The following is a 19554-nucleotide window of genomic DNA, read 5'->3' as shown; positions in this document are numbered from 1 at the left end:
AAGCAGGTAGAAACTACATAAATACATCAAAATACATCCAGGCCATTAAAAAAATTGCTACACAACAAAACAAGACAATATGGTTTTTATTACATAACTAAAAGTGGAACAAAACCCAAACTGATTACAGAATCATTAGGAATCTTTAAGATTCTGAAACCTCAGGATTTTTCAGTTTTATTTGTCTAATTTGTAAATTCTAAGCTGGTTTTTAGGCAAAGAATAAATAAATTTAAAAAAGCATAGGCAATGCTCCTTTATTGTGCTTTTGCCATTTAAAACAGGTCTCAGTTCAATATGGAGCTAGCTATATTTAAGTCTTATCAGTCTTAAGTTGTTGAAATTTTGAAACAGGGGTGATGACTGCAGTCTGAACTCAATGAAATACTGTGAAATAGTCCTTCAATCTATGACCGACAGATTGGATGCTAACTTTAGCTTCGCTAGCAGCTAACAGTTGGCCTGTGGCAGCATTTTTGCTGTGTTTACAAAATGTTTGTATCACGTACATCACTGTTTCTTTCTTCACTGAGTACTGCTGCCACACAAGCTTTTTGGAAGTAATGAACTCTTCTTCAATGCCAGTTTCAATGGATTTGTCAGAACCTCCTGCCATTCTTCCTTCAAAATAATTCTCTAAAACATTTATATACACAGAGTGCCAAGCTCAAAGACTACACATTCATATCTGGGCCTCATAACATCAACTCGAAATATTTATCCAGAGAATCATAAGCTGGAAGTAACTGCGTAGTGCAGACAGATTTCACTTTGATGAGATATTGTGGCGTTTTAATATCTTGTGCCACGAGTGGAGGTTAAAGTCTGCCATGTGAGGAAACACCTGCCAGAATGAAATAACATTAAATTCCCTTTCATAAGTAAAAAAAGCTTCAACACACTGAGTATATTTCAGACATTGGTTAATCTTTAATAGTTTGATGTCTTTACATAACTTGGAGGATGGCTTTGCACATAAACTGTGGTTCTTATTTGTCTCTTTTCATAATCTGGCCAAATCTGGCTTTCTGAAGGCTGCAGTTGACTAATGCAAGTACACTGTAAAACATTTGAAGGTGGTTTAAAATGAAAGTCCACCTGCTGCCTTGACAATGCAATTAAACTCAACAAGAAAACTGTTTAGGTTTTTAACTCAGAAATGAAAGTTTATGAAGTTGATTTAACAACAAGAAATAAGGTGTCTTGTTTTTTTAAGTTAATTAATATTGAATTGTGAGTTTTAACTTAATACTGCAATTTAAGCCAAATAATTATTTCACAATATTCTAGAAAAAACTGCCCTCATCTAGTTCACCTGTTATTTTCACTCTTAATATCAAGTTAAAATAACTTACAATAACTTTTTTTTACTTTACTAATTGAAATTCTTGTTTCAAATTGCATGAACAAAATTTCTTAACTGATAATGAATTTTATTAAACATCACAATGAATTCTGCTCAGAAACATTTAGTGTGAACAGGACTTTATCCACAAGCTTTGCAAACTGTCAGTTGCATTATAATAAACATTTGCCTTAATAACACACAAGAGTCACATTAATGTAACACACACACGATACAAAAACATGCTGCTAAGCATTCTGGGAAATAGTTCCCACTCCTGTCTTTTTCTTTTTTTAGCTTTGTTTAAGTGCTAACCTAAACACTCTAGTTTATTCAACTCTTAGAGGTTTGACAAAATTAACACAACTTTCTACTGTAAGTTTATCGTTCACAAACACATATTTAGGTTCAAAATCTAAAACTCGCTTTTTATTTGACGTAAAGAGTACAAGACAATAGACACAACTAAATGCGGCTCAAATGTTTTACAGTGCAGTGTATATATATCAAAGCTGTTGTAGTTTAATCAGCTTTCAATGGCAAACTTGTGTTGTTTCATAGACTGTAACACCTTGTTTCCTGCTTTACCCGCCGTTCCATCAGTAAAACAACATGTCAGGGTGATGACTGCTGACTGACGCCTGTAAGATTGTGTTGCATATTTAAAACACTATCGCAAACGGAATGAATCACAAAAAGCAAAAGCTGAGTTGCGTCACGTGTTTTCGAAACTCAAGAAATAAAAAACATGCACAAAAAAAGGAGCAGAGACATGGAAAATCAGCATGACAGCTGCAAGGAAAGGCGGGGTGGGGAGGGCAGCGACAGCGGGGAGCGAGGGGCTTACAGGCTGAACGGCACGTTAATGGTGAACGACGGGGTTCCCTAACGTGTTCCCTCGCACGGCATTCTGTGAGTTCCTTGCACCTGTTGCCGTGCTTTTCCACAGTCAGTCCTAAAGCCAGCCATACCACCTCGCGCCTAGCCCCCTCCTCAACCCCGTTCCACACCGGCTCCATTTCCACCAACATACACAAGCTGATTTACTTTCAGCTTTAGCTAAAGCAGGAGTCTGAACTTCATGAAGTTAACCACTTAGTTAAGCAGTGGCAAGAAGAGCACACAGCCACACAACCAGGCTTAAGTTTTGATTGTAGAATATACAGATAGAAGAATGAGAATAGGAAGAAATGAGAACTAGCCAGTTTTAAGGAGTACAGCCTAAAGTTAAAGCAGCAAACATGGCAAAAAACAACAACACACTTTTACTCAAAATCTAGGCTCACACTCAGATGGGATGAATCTATCAATTATCTATTCATATCTTCTCAAAAGTGTCACTTTGGTTCTCAGCTTAAAGCTGCAGTATGTACCTTTTGTGAAAAAAGTATATTTTATTGCATATTTGTTGAAACTCTCACTATTTGGTGACAGTTTGGTAACAGATAGTTTGGTGACAGATAATCAGCGAAAAAAATTGAGCTCCTTTGCCTTCTCAACCAATCACAGCTAAGACCAATCAGGAGGCGAGTCTTAGCGCTGTCAATCACCCTTGCATGCGCCTGCTGATCCCCTCACTCCCCTTCTGGTACGCTACAGCTTTTTCCTGATAGCACAGCCTGTCTTGAATGCTCAGGCTAGTTAGCATAGCCACCACATTGAGCAGTGAGTACATGAGGATGATTGACAGTCCTGGCTCTGATTGGCTGTTTTTGGTCAGGAGTGGTTTTATAAAAATTACATGCTGTAAGACATCTTCTGTTTTTGTGTTTTTTGTTGTTCTAGATGTAAGTTCAGACTCCTTTGCAATTCCACCAGAGATTTATTCCAGCAACAGAACCTCCTAACTCAAACCTAAAGTTCTCAACTTTACCTTCAACTTAAACAATATTAGAAAGAATGAGTATTAGGTCGTTCAGGCAGTAAGATTTGTTAAATTGTTCAACTATTTTTTTTTAATTCATTTTTGACTCTGTAATTCCAATTCGCTAAGATCCTTCTTTTGAACCCAGATGGAAACCTTTCTTCCCCAAAGTCACTCTGGTTTGTATTTGACCTGACGACCCCCTGGCCGCCTGCTGCCTCCGTCTAAATCTATGCAGAAGAAAACCTATGAGACGTTCTCGTCAAAATCAACTTCATTGTTCGTTGGGTCTAAAGGGCCTGTCAACTTTTCATGCGTTTCAGCTTCCTTGTCAGCCCTGGTGGACAAAGTGAGATGGAATATGGGGCAGAGGCAGTGAAAGAAAAGGATCATGGTTGCCCCCCCCAGTGGACTGACTCAGGAAGCGTTCCCTCGACTTCAGTCAACCCACTGTGGGAATTACACAGTGCCAGTGTTTATAGGCCAAACTTCCCCCCAGCCGCCTTAATACAATAAGCTGTAATTTACACCGCTATTACCTCCAGAGAGATGGCTGTTGTGTGGCCCCGTCCCCTGCGGAAAGCCACCTATTATCCTCGCTGTCACAAAAGCTAACGTTGATCATGAGGTTCAAGCAGTGAAAGAATGACGCTGGAAAACAAGATGTTTGTCAGCAGAGGAAGCAGAAGGCAAGCTGCGGTTCAGCCGACTGAGTAAAAAAGTACATTTAAAGTTTACTACGCTGAGTGTGTTGTGTTTTTCCTGGACGCCCTGACGCATCGCAGGCTTGAACCAACGGGTGAAACAGTCAACAGCTTTAGTGCATCTAGCAGCACGTTGGCCGGTGCCATAAGACACACACATGCACACACACACACCACAAGTCTCACCACTGGATTGTCTTAATTGTGTTGCCAGGTGTGTGTGTGTATGTGGGCGTGTGTGTGCGTGCACATCGGGGTGTGGGTGTGTGTGTGGGTGTTAGTGAAATTCAAGATTTCATTGTATGTAAGCCTGGAGTTGAGGGTTGATGTTTACCTCCTATCAGCATACAGAACGGTAACAAGAAGTTCATTTCTTATCATTCACTTTCTGAAAGTGAATATAGTGGGAATTCTTTCGTCTTCCTCTCACCACTTCCTCCGTTACCACTCTGCCCCACAGAGTGGTAACGGGTCTGAGGAAAGTGTAACTGGTAGTTGTCCTGCCCACAGATTTTCACATGATGGTTGTAGCGTGACAAAATGTGAGAAAGTTCAAGAGGTGTGAATAATTTTGGCAAGTCTCTGCACATGTTCAGTTTATCCAACCAGTTTGGGTTCATACTGGATATGTGGCGTCTCTATGGAGGATTCTAAGCTGAAGTGAGCCTGACTTGCCAAGCGTCGTTGAGCTTTTAGAAACCTAGCACTGACAGTAATGAAAAAGAAAAAATGCTGCTTTCATACAACTCTGCTTTACTCAGTCATGTTATAAAATAGGGCAGCGTAGAAAGGCCCCAGGGAGGGATGATACATTCTGGATGGTTTTTCTGCTCCAGTTCCCTGTCAAGGTGTGCTGGCACAGCGCTGCAATAACTTATGGATGTCCTCTCGCTTCTTCAGTCCTTCTACATACAGACTGCACATGATATGTCCCACTTTTTATTATTCTTGGCGTTTATTAGGCTACCTCTGCATCAATGAAAAGGTGGTGAGTGAATAAAGTCCTGCCATCTGACAGAGCGTCCTGACCTAACCTCCCTTTTGGCTGGAATGTGAAGAAGAAAAGCAAATGTCTTTGTCAAACATCTGACACTGAGGTCAAAGTTATGAACGCTAAGCACTTGAGTTCTATTTAATCTCTCTTTTGTGTACTTTTGAAGTTATGAAAAAATAAATAAATAAACCCATTTTTACCTTAAACCTCACAACCCAAACCAAATTTGGCTGATTAACAGCTCCATCGAATTATCTCAGAGTGGTTCCTGAAAGCGTCTCAGTAGCTGCGTTTCCATTACAAATCTGTGCAAAATTTTGTCGATATTCAGCTATTGTTGAAACAAGAAACACAATTATAACCACACATGAATAAGCTTGTTCATGTGATAAGTCATAAAAAACATGCTGTGATCCTGCCGTCTTCTTCTGGTTTGCATCAGTGAAACCATCCGGTTGTTGATCACGTGACCCGTGGGATGTGGAAAAAATGCTTGCATTGCAGTTTTGAGAAATAAATGAATTTTGATACGGCCCAAAAAATCCACCTCATTTTATCGCCAAAACTTTTGATCAAAAAAGGAGTTTTTTTTCTTTTTTGTTTTTTTTGTAGAAATTGCAGTGTTTCCATCAAGCAAATTTATTTTCAAAATGTCAAATTGTTACTAATAGAAACAATCGCTCTGTTGGTATCTAGAGCAGAGACTGTTCTAGATGTTTGTAATGTGTGTTTCCTTCCAGGTACTCTTCTCCAGGTTTATGTCGCCCCATGTGAACATCGGCCTGGACTCCAGTCCCGTCTCTGCCAGCGTAGTTCTGCCAGACAAGCTGCACTCTGAGGGAGCCGTGCTGATGGCCACAGGCAACAAGGTAGACAGGAGGCCACACATTATCCACAACATTACATGTTCTTTTTGTTCTTTGCTTCATAAATTAAAAAAGAGAAACACAAGGTCATCCTGAAGGGAATCTATTCAGATTTAATTCACTATCTGTAACTACACTTCCTTTAATTATGTGGTTTTACACAAACCCAGAGAACTGAAACAAGGTGTACTTTCTTGTAGATATTTTTTGTAGAGGTGAGATGATGATCAAAAGCTTTGAATCAGCAACAGAAGTTAGATTGACATAAAGGCTCAGGCTCATATAAAAATTAAGTGACCTAATTTAAATGTTTTTATCTTTTTTTAAAGAAGTTTTTGTTCTAAATTCTGTGATTTTTTTCACCTTCTAGATCACCAAGATCCCTCTGATTGGCCCAGGCTGCGGTCAGCTGACCACGTGTACATCTTGTTTGCTGTCATCCAAAGTAACACAGTGTGGCTGGTGTGATGGCCGCTGCACCAGAAGACTTCAGTGTCCCTCCTCCTCTGCCTGGAGTCAGGACAACTGCACACCGGTCATCACCAAGGTACGCAGAGTACAGCCTGTATAAATATGGCAGCATTAGGTCAACGGTTGGATAATATTAAACTGATTAACAGATGCTAACTACAGCTGGTTAACATTTATTTCTGTTGTTTTTCTGTGAACTTATGTGCATTTTTATTTCTAATGGGATGCATGCTGCACTTCATAAATTTTTAAGATGATGCAGTGCAAGCATTAACAGTTTTTTTTGGATGATGAGTTAAAGATAAAAGAGAATAGTTGATGAACGTCAAAAGATAATGGTTATATTGTGATGTACGGATGTAGGACTAAGAAGAAGCAGCACATTTTTAATTCCTGAACTACGGGAATGCAGTGATGTTGATCCTTTTCAACTACATTGTCCAGTCTTGTTGCGGCGCCGTGACGGCTGTCAGATGTGAGGGATGGGAATAATGTTGTTGTTTTTACCAACATAGCGATGTCTTCTACTTGTTTGTGTCCAGCTGATTTGTTTGTGGAAGTAGTTCAGCTAATAGGGGCTCACAGACAGCAGTATTTATAAAAGTTGGAAACAACTAGCCTAGAAACCGACCCAAACCTGACATTTTTTTATTTGATCAAATTGCCAACTTCGCCTGAATTCAAGCCACACAATTTATACCATTATGTCATAAACTGTGTTTATGACATAATGAGCAGAGCAGAGTTAAAATCATACAAAAGTCTAGATGCTTGCCAGTTTTTCATACATGCTAGGCTACATGATGGTGGGGCATTTTCTCCATGGATACAAATAGGGATGCACGATATAAATTAAACTGGGCCGATGTTAACATCCAATATTTATTTCCATCTTGTTGCCTTTTGTTTCTGGTTGTTTTTCTTTTTCAAAAGGTGTCAAAAAGGTAGATAAATAAATATAACATCGGTAAATATTGGTTATCAGCCATAACAGGAATATTGATATCGGATATCAGCAGAAAGTTTCATACTGGTGCATCGCTAGTTATGAATGATTAGACATGTACCTTCTCTGCAATGCAGTATTTGATTGCATATTACTAATCTTATTCACTTCCGATTGACAGCTGCTGTCCACCGCTGTCTTCTTTCCTCATCAAGAGGTTTATGATAAAATGACCAGTTTGGTTTGCATCCTTGTTTGTTTGTCCAGCTGACTGTGCAGCATCCTGTGATCATTTTTTACAGTGTAATCAGTTAAATAAAAGTGATTTTAGGTGACCAGCTTCCTGTTTAATTGCATCCACTCTGAAGAGCGTTTGCCAGTTATTAGATATGTGCGTTCTCTAAACTTCTAATCACGGGTCAGGCCCGTTCAAGTTGAAAGTCGTCCGATTCTGGTCTTTTCTGAAACCTAAAAACTGTTTTTTTAGTTTAGTTCTAATAGAATGACTGACTGCCTTCAGTTCGCGGGTAGGTCAGAACTTTGTGGGAAAGATGGAACCATTCTCCTCTGCGTTGCCACAGGTGTTCCCGTCCTCTGGACCAATCAGGGGTTCTACAACCGTAACCATTTGCGGACGCAACTTCGGCTTCGACAAGACAGAGAACTTCAAAACTTCGATGGTGAATGTGGAAGTGGCAGGAGCTCAGTGCAAGTTGGCTAGACAGGACAATATCAACAGGTATGTGTGTGTGTGTGTGTGGGCGTGCATGTGTGTGTGTGTGTACGTTGGCTTAGTGTTATTGACTGGCAATAACCAGGTTTTTCTGTCATGCTGTGGTTTGTGTACCTTAACAAAGCCGCTAAGTTGGTTTTGTGAGTGAGAGAGACACCTGGCTGCTGCTCTAACAGAAGCGATTGTGTGGAAGGAGGAATGTTAAAAAGCATCCACCCTTTAACCCCCCCCCCAGCCTGCCACATTCAACACATGACTACCTTAACTGAAAAATTTCTGGGAAAAAAAAAGAAAATCACCGAATACAATCTTCAGTCTCTTCCAAATCCACACTCAAGAGCTCCTTATTGTTCCAAACAGCTTCATTACAGGAAATTTTTAAAAAACGATGGCCTTCACTATGCCACATAAAGATGAAGTCTTTGTGCATTCCTGCTGGGTACTGCATGATCATTGAATTAGGCTAAATGCTGGGTGCTGTGGTGGTGAATAATGCCTGGTCTGTGTGTTGTTTGGGGGGTCGGGAGCAGATGGACTGAGATTCAGTGTTCCCCATCGTTCAGTGGGAACTTCACGCCGTCCGGACACTTGGTGAAGGTCACCAGTGGCCACGTAGTGGCCAAACTGGAAGGCTTCAAATTTGTGGTAAGATGCCTTTTTTTTTTTCTGAATAGATTTTGTTTTGTATTGAAGTGAAGAGAGTGACTCCAAATGAGGGCCATTTTCTCATCTTTCAGTTAAGATTTTACTGCCTATAATTATCCACAAGGCAGATTATATATATTACGTTACAAAAGCCATAGACATTTCTGACAGTTTATCCCAATAAAAGGCAGAACTTCCAAAACGCATTTGAGGTATTTCATGTGGAAAACCAACAAAAAAATGGAAGGAAAAGGACCAAATTTTCTCTGCAATTAAAAATCTGAATAATGCGGCTTGCATTTTTTATTCGACTCTTTTAGTCTGACACTTTTGAATAAAATCCAGTACGACGAATTATGCTTCAGATGTTCTCTTCTGTGTAAATAGAACCTATGTTGGTGTGATTACAGCAGAAAGAGAGGTGCCATAAACCTGTCAGAGGAAAAGACGCGTTAGTTTACACAGCATAAAAATAAACCCTACAGTCCATCATGGTGATCGTTGCCTCATTCTTTGGGCTTGAAAACCTTTCACTGGTGTACACTGATGACCATGACTGTGTGTCAGTCTGCAGTATTTTATTTTTCATCTGATATGAATGTACAGTGAACCCTCGTTTTTCGCGGGGTTGCGTTCTGAAAAGAACCCGTGATAGGCAAAATCCGTGAAGTAGTTACCTTTATTTTTTACAATTATTATACAACATAATTAAATACTCTACATTGAAACCAAAGAACAAAACCTGTTTTCAGGCCCAAGCATTTTTTAAACAAATATAACGCTTTCTTACAAATAATTACAGTAAAATAATCATTTTAATCATCAATACGAAGTACAGTAGGACAAATTGTGACTCGCATATTTCACTGTTCCTCTGACTGTGACGCTGCGGCCTGACTCCACTCTCTAGTGTCTTTTTCTTCTGAAGCCTGTGGTGCAGGTGTGTTTTTTTCGTAAGAACATAGTTATCGGTAGTTGTTGTCACTATTTTTTTCTTCTGGGCAAAACCATTTACCAAAATTTGCCAAGTTGTGTTACGTATATTTAAATACCGTAACATTATTGGCACACAGGTAGAGAAGAAGCGTGGAGACTGTTTAGCCAAATCAGGATGCAGAACACAACGCACAGTGAAAAAAACACTGCACAAAAAAATCTGCAAAGAATCGAGGCCGTGAAAGGTGAACCGCGTTATAGTGAGGGTTCACTGTTTCCAGTATCGAAGCAGAAGTTGCACCTGAGTGGTGCGCTGTGGAGAGGTTCTATCCAGGGTTCTATTTCCAGACTCTGAACCTTTGCTGCATTCTCTGTCTCTCTCTGTCTCATTTCCTGTCTGATTTGCTGCAAATGAAGGTTGCAGGCTACAGGCTAATTACTGCAGCCTGTAATAAACTCTTTATTTCGCCTCCATCCATCCAGGACCCTGTGATCTATGACATCTTTCCCGCATTTGGTCCAAAGTCTGGTAACACCATGTTGACTATCAGAGGAGCCTTTTTGGACACTGGAAACAAACAAGTGGTGACTGTAGGGAAGACAAGCTGCAAGATCCAAAGGTCAGTAATGTTTCACTGAATGAAATTCTGGTTTCTCTCTCTTTCTTTCTTTCTTTCTTTATACACTCTAAGCTTTCCTTTTGTTCTTTTTTTATACTTCTTTTTCTTAAAGGCAGTATTATGTAAAATTGACTGTCATTCCTTCATCAAAATTATACCTGAAGTGTGAATCAAATGCTTTGATTCTTTCATGCATGTTTGAGAAATCCTTTAATCTCCCATGGCAACCATTCAGCTGTGTGAAACACCTAGGTGAACTTAGAGCCGCTTTTGAGATGCAGTTTCTCCTCTGAGCTGCAGATTCCAAGCTTCCGCCTCACAGAGCAGCCCTCTCTCTGCGACTTCCCCACTCAGCTCCTTCAGACTAGCCAGCAGCAATTAGTAGACAGTTGGTGGAACTGAGCATTAGCTGAGCTCATCATAGGAGCTACTTCTCAGTGAAACTCTGGTAAAAACGTTGTTAAAGGGTAGGCCTGTCACGATAGCAAATTTTGTTGGACAATAAATAAATACTTCCAGTAATTGATGCGATAAACAATAATGTTGTTGTTTCACAATTGTTTTCAAGAAACATACAGATAATTGCATAATAACACAAGTTCTCCCTCTAAAAGACCAAAAAACTTTAATTTTTTAATAAATCACTTAACACTGGAACTGGAAGATAAATAACAATAAATAAAATGGCAATAAAAACCACCTACAACCAAAATTATAAATAAAGTAGATTATGATGTCCCTTTAAACAAATTTGTCCTCCAGTTAATCACCATAATCATCTGAATTTATAATGAAATTAATTGATTGCTTAATGTGAGAGGCTTATTAAAGGGTTAATAGAGGAGCCATGTTGTGAAGGCTGAGTTTCACAAAGAACAGGAGCTTCTTAAAGAGACAAAGGCCCAATTTCAAGGTGTTAAAACACAAAGTCTAATTTATTTTAAGTCATTTTTGATATGTATACAGCATCTTTATAGCAACTAAAGGTAACCTGGTTAATTGATAGTTCACAGCTGGAAAACATAACACTGCCCCTTTAAGCGTTTAGAATCCTTTGCTAACAGCTAACAGAAAACCTCGGCACTGTTCCGCCCTCAGCCTGTCGTTCTCCATGCTGACCTGTAAGACGCCACCGCACACACACGCCGTGCCCTCGGAGCAGCCGGTGAAGCTGACGGTGGATGCGGTGGAGCGGCAGGCACCCGTGCCGTTCACCTACAACGAGGACCCGGTCATCAGCAGCATCCGGCCGCTGCGCTCCTTCGTGAGGTGAGAGTCCAAACTCCTTTCGGCCCGCACGTCACGCTAGACGTGCCATGAATGTGAACCTAAGCTCGTCTGTGTGTCATCGCCTGACAGAGGAACGGTGATGGGTGGGATGAGTTAGACTAATGCTGGAGTTTTACAGCAGTAGGAAGTGAGTGGGAGGTGACGAGCTGCTAACGTGAACAGCAGGTGCCTCCCAGCGAGAATCTCCCGTGTCTGATGCTAACGCTGCTCTCCGTTCCCTCGCTGTAGCGGAGGCTGCACCGTCTCGGCTCAGGGCTCCTACCTCCAGTCCGGCCTCCAGCCCCAGATGGTTCTCAGGACGGCTCAGGACGCCGCCGTCTTCCACGTGGTGAGTGCGACAGGAAGCTTCTCCGGTAGGCCGTGATTTTGACGCATTTAAATCCTGGCTTGGAACAAAGCGGAGAAACACTCCATGAAAAGAGTTTTTTTGTTTCAACTTAGCTGAAAGGAAACACATTTCCACCCGTTTCCTTTCTTACACTCAACAAAATCAGTCAAACTCATATTTGATCAATTCCTGCATGCAGTTTAATCTCAGCATTTCTCTTATTACTCAATGTTAGAGCTGCTGCTGCTGATGATGATTATTTTAGTATTGTATCGGTTATTCTGACGATTAATCGAGTAATTGTGAAAACAAAAAACTAGCCATATTGTGCAGATTTTTCTTTCAGCCACTTAAGTTATTTTGTACAATATTGAAAAATATCAAATAAACACAAAGTTAAATTCCTCTTCTAATTCAAAAAACAAACATTTTGTTGTTTAAAATGCAATAAAAGTGTTATTTTAGTGACCTAAAAACTGAAGATCTGACATCAACATGTGAAGAGCTCAGGCCTTTCTGCTTACAGTCAGATGGTGCAGTGTATTACTGCTGATCTCTTTTTGATTAACTGATTAATAATGAGCAGAAGATTCATAATGCTAGATGTTTATCAAGGCATTTAAACTGGGTGAAGCTGAAGCTGACACTCTTCTGGGTGGAACATATATCTGATGCAAAATGTGTCTTGTTCTTTCAGAGTCTGTAACAACAACCAGTTCAACATTATTTGATTACTACTTTAGTTGACGATTATTTCAGTAATCGACTAATCAATCTGATTAATTCTATTATCCCTACATGATGTCAGGCTCTGAAGAGCAGGACAGGATTTAAGCTTTCACAAATCACAACAATCTAAATTGATCACAAATTCTTAGAACCCTAAGAATCTGTAATCAATTTAGAGTTCTTCATGTTTGACTATCAATACTTGTCTCATGAGAAGATGCTTATATTTTTTTTAAAAAGCTAAAAAATTTTTGTCTTTTTACATATTTCACAAAGGTTTCATAAATCTCTGACTTTGCTCCGTTAAACTTAACTCATTTCCTTTCAAGTTTTTTTTATTTCAAATGTTTTGTGTGTTTTTGCTTGTTGTTCTCTGATCTCTATGGGGTTTTTCTGCTCTCTTCTCTCTCCTTTCATTATTGTACAGCACTTTGGTCAAAGACTCTTTTTAAATGTGTTTTATGAGTAAATTTGATTAGATTTGAAATAATCACATTAAGTTTTCGTCATTAAAAGCTGTGAAGTAAACTGTAGTGTAGCAATGATGGGAAGTTAAGCAGACAGCAGCTTTAACTTCATTAATGCCTAACAGGAAAACCATTTCCAGATCATTTATATCCTGCTGGTCACTCCATTCCTTGTGCTGCCTGGTAAACGACTTTAAAAAAGGCAGAAACTGCTGCAGGACAATTTCTGACCAATCATTGTCAGCTAAGAGGCTCTTTAGTGAGATAACGAGTTTAGAACAAAGTCTGAACTGGATTCTGGTGAGTAGGATGCTCTTGTTGAGGAAATCTCTTGGTCTCACACACCTGCACATGTTCAAAATGTCTTCAGAAGCAGAATTATCCAACAGGTCTGATCCGTCTGCAGGGAATTCAGATATGAGCATCATTCCCTTTAACAGCACGCTGCTGTGAAAAGCGTTTTACTATCACTTATCTTGATTTGCCGTCAATAAAACAGACAGAGTCATGCTTTATGTTTCTTCATGGTTTTAATATTGTCTGACTGAGACTGCAAGATGATGAAGAGACTTTTATTTCTAAAGCGTGCTGGACGGTGGGACTGGATTTTAACGATTGTTTCTAATATTCAGTGATGGAATGTAGCAAAGAACAAGTACTTTGTTACTGAAGTAAATTTTTTATGTACTCTTAATTAACTTACATAGATAATTCATCCATCCATCCATCTTCTTCTGCTTTATCTGGGGTCGGGTCGCGGGGGTAGCAGCTTCAGAAGAGAGGCCCAGACTTCCCTCTCCCCGGCCACTTCTTCCAGCTCTTCCGGGGGAATCCCAAGGCGTTCCCAGGCCTGCCGAGAGACATAGTCTCTCCAGCGTGTCCTGGGTCTTCCCCGGGGCCTCCTCCTGGTGGGACGTGCCCGGAACACCTCACCAGGGAAGCGTCCAGGAGGCATCCTGACCAGATGCCCAAGCCACCTCAACTGGCTCCTCTCGATGTGAAGGAGCAGCGGCTCTACTCTGAGTCCCTCCCGGATGACTGAGCTTCTCACCCTATCTCTAAGGGAGAGTCCAGCCACCCTACGGAGAAAACCCATTTCAGCCGCTTGTATCCGCGATCTCGTTCTTTCGGTCATGACCCAAAGCTCATGACCATAGATGAGGGTGGGAACGTAGATCGACCGGTAAATCGAGAGCTTCGCTTTTTGGCTTAGCTCTCTCTTCACCACGATGGACCGGTACAGCGCCCGCTTAACGGCAGACGCTGCACCAATCCGCCTGTCGATCTCCCGCTCCCTTCTTCCCCCATTCGTGAACAAGATCCCGAGATACTTGAACTCCTCCACTTGGGGCAGGACACCCCCCCTGACCTGGAGAAGGCACTCTACCCTTTTCTGGCTCAAGACCATGGCCTCGGATTTGGAGGCACTGATCCTCATCCCGGCCGCTTCACACTCGGCTGCGAACCGATAATTCATCATTCATTCATACTGTCGATTTTTTCTCCACTACATTTCTACAATTTGTTGCGTTTTTATTTATTTATTAGTTTGAAAATATTCATTGATTTTTTTTTTGAGTCAAAAAACATCCCAGTTTTGAAAATGATTAATTGATTGATAACATTCTTAAACTGATTCTACAGGGAACCGAAATTCTTTAAAACCCAGTTTGAGATTCAGAAAATCTTTATTTGTACTTTTGTGAAAACCAAAAACTACAACTTTTGAAGTCAAAATCACAAATTTGATAATTTTTTGCATATATATATTTTTCCTAAATAAACCACTTAGAAAATTTACAGTAAAAGGAAAAACGATGTGGAAATACCAAGCAAACAAAACAAACATGCGACCATTCTTTAAACATGCTAAATAGCTACATTTATGTTATTCAAAATATCACATACTTTAACTTGACATCAGGCAGCAGGGAAGTAGAAGTTCAAAATACTACCAACTACAAATAATGTTTTCAATCTTTTGCTGAAAATTACCAAAAATTCACAATTATGCTTTTGCGTAAGAAAGTGGGAACCTGTTGATTTTCCGCATCCGTGGAATCGTGAAAACTGGAGTGACTGATTCTGTGAAAGATAACTGGTGATTTGTGAAACCTTTATTTGTAAAAGGATAACTAATGATTTTTTTTTCTTCAGAAATGTCTTCAGTAAAACATTTCTGAAGCCTTGTCTAGTGAACTTAATCTGTATTGTTCCGTCCCAGGAGCTGGATGTATGAGGATTTGAGTTTTCTGTGTGTTTATTTTGGTTCCTGTGTCAGTTGGGTCTCCGTGTTGTCCTGTCTATCCCTTGATTGATACCACCTGTGTCTTGTTCACCTGATTACCCACCTTCTTCCTTGTCGGGTCCTCATCTATCCAGTCGTCAAAAATCATTGACGACTGGATAGTCGTCAGAACTCATTCCAGTTCTGAGCTCCTAGCCTTCTGCTAACCTGTGCTGCCTGGATTATTGTGCATTATTTTTCATTAAATCATCATTTCATTCTACAAACCTGGGTCCACTGCATTTTCCTCACCACTCTACAACCGCATATCATGTCAGGATGTATGCCTACGCCGTTATATTTCACCATAATGTCTTTCTAATGGAAGACATTCCGTCTGATCAAAGGTTTTAATCCAAAAGCCATGAGTTCATGTTTCCATACTCAGCAAAAATCCCTGCTGTGGAATTTGTCCTGTCATGAGTATCTTTATTTGCAGTCGAGAGCTTTTTTGTTTTGCTTTGTTTTGTTTTTACCTTTGACTAATGACTTTCAGTTCATGAACTCAGCTTGGTTGGGTCTTTTCCACATCCGAACTCAATTTGACTCGGAAAAATGGAAATGGGAGCTAATAAACATTTCACTACCTCAGACACATGAATGTTATTCTCATTTTTTAAAAAAATAAAAATTGCATTTGAGAAAGCATTTCAGAAGAGAGAGAATTCCTGATGAAGGAAAACAGCTACAGTTTCAGACACACATGAGAGGACAGGAAATGGAAACTCCACAGTCTGATTCTGCAGGATCCAGCTGTCACCCGTGACTCACGCACAGTAGCAGAACCTCATGGCGCCGCTGGCTCCCCTCACCTCCACGGGGCCCAGCGCAGCCACTCGCAGCATTATGTCTGGGAAGCGTCATCTCTGCCTCAGCACAGCTGCTTTTTACACTCTCAGCCTGGAGCTGTTTGAAATTATTCAACCAGACGCACTCAAGACTTTCACCACGCTGCTTTTCAAGCTTCCAAAGTCGACTGTGCTCAATTACAAAGGCAATGAAAAGGTGTTTAATGCATATAAAACCTCTCCCGGTTCATAAGTCCAAACAAAACTGGACTTGGTTTGAATCACATCTGTTCATGTGAGGGTCGTGCAAAAATGTCACTCTGACACAGGGGTGTCAAACTCCAGTCCTGAAGGGCCGCTGTCCTGCAGTTTTTAGATGTGCCACAGGTCCAAAACACTGGAATGAAATGGCTTAATGACCTCCTCCTTGTGTAGATCAGTTCTCCAGAGCCTTAATGACCTAATTATTCTGTTCAGGTGGTGCAGCAGAGACACATCTAAAAGTTGCAGGACAGTGGCCCTGCAGGACTGGAGTTTGACATCTGTGCTCTGACAGTTCTGTCTTCCTTGTGTTTTCATTTGTTTTCTGACAACAAAGGAATATAAACCTTAATCAATCAATCAAGTTTATTTCTATATTACTTTTCCTCAACAAAGCATTTCAATGCTTTACATCATTAAAATATAAAAACATCATCAATACATCACACAAGTGTTTCCATTACAAATATGCACAAATCTTTCTCTATGTTCTCCTGATGTTGAAAAACACAATTTGATAGTTGCAGTGTTTCCATTAAATAAGAAATGAAATTGAAATCACACGTGAATACGCCTGTTTGTCATTAAAAATCATGGCAGTTACATAATATATGTAACTGCAATGTAATCAGCTCATCGTCTGTCTGCCTGTGAGCTGATGTGAAGTATTTTCGCCGTTTCTATGGCATCACAGCGACTAGTCAACTGGACTGTTGAAGTTGACTTTAAAAAATGTGAAGTCGTACAACCACTAGATTCAACATGTTGGAATGACACAACACTCTCTGGACTGCGTGATGCAGTGAGCGCTCTGGTGGAGCCAGCTGCCTGAAAAACAAACCATCATCTTCCAACCACTTCCTGTCGTCTTATTTGTTGTTTCCGTAGTAACATCCGGCTGCTGATCGCGTGACTTGTGTGATGCGAACAACGTGTTTCCATTGCAGTTTTACAAAATACACCTATTTCAATAAGGCCAAAAAACCCACTTTATTGTAGCAATAAAAAGTTTAAAAGTTTCCATTGAAAAATGTCAGTCTTTTGGCTTGTTTCCACTCAGCAAATTTATTTTCCTAATTTCAATTTGTGCATTTCTACGGTTAATGGAAACAGCTAAAGTCAAACATTACATTTTGTCAAGTGCAATCATTAATATTGTTACACAGCAAACATGTTGGTCAATGTTCCCTTTGTCACGGTTCCAGAGCAGCTTTAGCCTTTACTTAAAGCAGCTTGGCAGTTTTCTAGATGTTTGTTCCAGATTTGTGGCTCATAGAAGTAGGCCTGTCACAATAACAAATTTTGCTGAGCGATTAATTGTCTCAAAAATTATTGCGATAAACGATAATATTGTTTGAAGACCTTTTTACACTGATTTAATGGAAATGACGTAATAATGCATGCGATTTCCTGCCAAAGATAGATACACTTTATTTTCAAAAGAATATTTAACACTGGAACTGATAAACAAAATAAACAAAAGAAAATAAAATGGATTCTCAGTCTCCATGAACAAAAAACTCACTTGAATAAAAACTAAACAACATAAAGCCAAAGTGGAAATAAATACTGCATTCAACCAAAAGAGTGCAGATTATGAAGTCTGTATATTATGTTGCCCTTCAGTAATAATTAGATTTAAATAGAGAAAATGGGCACATCGACTACCTGATGCAATAGTTCACACTACATGATTTCTTTTGCCCAGATTTTCCCCTTAGGACAATCTGAGAACGTTGGTCTTTCTGAGATTGTCGCTTTGCGATTTCATAACCGGTCATGCTGTAGTGTGTGGTGTGTTATGGTAGATGGTCTTGGCCACTCCGATCCAAATCAGGGGTTTTCCCCAACTGGGAGTTTAATGCAGCCTGTTGAATGTGACAGGTAGCCAATCAGAAAGCAGGGATTCCCTCCACACTTTCTGAGGGGAAATTACGTCGGGGAATCCCAAACAGCTGACACTGTGCAACCCGAAGTCCAGCGGACATTGTAAATGATATGTGGAAACAACATTAATGTTTATTCATCATTTCGTGCAAAGAATATAGAAATGACAAGAGGAAGAGTTGGAGCCAAATTGCTACCGCAGTTGATAAACCCGTAACTTTTCAGCTGTTCTTCGTTAATGTGACATAAATAGGTTATAATGATTTTCATTCAGTCAGGACTTTACGCTGACACTAGCCACATGCATTGCAGGTAGATTGTAGTAAAGCATTGATTAATGCCTGGTTTTAAAATGAGTTCACTGGACTTGTAGCCATTATTTTGTGCCCATTGTTGGACACCACACAGCAGGAACGAACCCGATCGAACCGTTATACCTAGGATTTCTGTCGGCTAATGTGTGATCTGTCAGGTTTTGAAAATGGGCCGACAATCGGCCGACAACTGGTGTGCGTTGGGCTTTACACTAAGGAAATGAGTCAGTGGAGAGCACCGGAGTTGAGCCTTTTTTCATTCAGTGTCATTAACAGAAAGAGAAAAAGGCCGGAAGAGACGATAATGCTGATAATTAAAATGACGTCGATAGTTTTAATTTATTGTACAATTAATTGATTTATTGTTTATCGCGACAGGCCTACATAGAAGCTGAAGGTAAAACCTGCAGACGTCCAACATGCCTTTGGCTGCTCTAGTGATGTGCAAGCAAAATTTTTATACTGGATACTGGTTTTTACTGGAAATGACAAGGAGCAATAATAGTGATCATAACCATAACTATAAGCGCTGCTTACTGGCTACTGTTGTCAATTTTTATGCCTGGATGCAAAGGTTTTACAGCTGCTGCTGCTGTGGCTGCTGGTTTCACAGTCTTAAAGGAAAAACACAAAATGAAGCTCTAAAAAATATTTAAATAAACACGGATGTTTCGAGACTCACTCTAAGGAAGCGGAACAAAGCAAAAGGACAAGTGCAAAGAGCTATTTTCTGTAACTTTCTCTGCAGCGTTTTTCTCCCCTCATAATGACAGCATGGCTGACTGAAGCGCCTTCTGTTAGAGCTGCCCGTGTTTCCTGGTTCACGCAGAGCGGGAAGGTGTGCCGCTGTTTGCCAAAGGGAGACGGTTTGAGGACACGCAGTGCCTTGTAGTGATGCTATCTGTCATCCTGATGCACACGCTGCTGCAGGTTCAGTCAGGAGATAATAATACGCTCCGTAAACACAGACACACACACTCACTCTTCAAATAAGAATTCCATCTCAACTCTTTGTGATGGAATATCCTTTTTTATTGTCCTCACACACACACACACACACACACACGGAGAGAGCCCAC

The 19554-nt window shown here is 40.2% G+C and overlaps 1 protein-coding gene across 3 annotated transcripts in view; it reads left to right on the top strand.

The window, feature by feature from the left end:
• met (MET proto-oncogene, receptor tyrosine kinase) overlaps positions 1-19554 on the top strand; it is a 138686-nt gene that overhangs the window by 42675 nt on the left and 76457 nt on the right. For all 3 annotated transcript variants that reach the window (XM_028014210.1, XM_028014211.1, XM_028014209.1), the window contains exons 4-10: positions 5648-5776; positions 6144-6320; positions 7772-7929; positions 8454-8568; positions 9988-10124; positions 11223-11393; positions 11643-11742. In XM_028014210.1, coding sequence (XP_027870011.1) covers positions 5648-5776; positions 6144-6320; positions 7772-7929; positions 8454-8568; positions 9988-10124; positions 11223-11393; positions 11643-11742 — 987 coding nt within the window. The remainder of the gene's footprint in view (positions 1-5647; positions 5777-6143; positions 6321-7771; positions 7930-8453; positions 8569-9987; positions 10125-11222; positions 11394-11642; positions 11743-19554) is intronic.

The sequence above is a fragment of the Xiphophorus couchianus genome, chromosome 4, assembly GCF_001444195.1.
Source record: "Xiphophorus couchianus chromosome 4, X_couchianus-1.0, whole genome shotgun sequence".
Taxonomy (NCBI): Eukaryota; Metazoa; Chordata; class Actinopteri; order Cyprinodontiformes; family Poeciliidae; genus Xiphophorus; species Xiphophorus couchianus.
The sequence above is the reverse complement of the archived record's forward strand: the minus strand, read 5'-3'. Positions and strand labels throughout refer to the sequence as shown.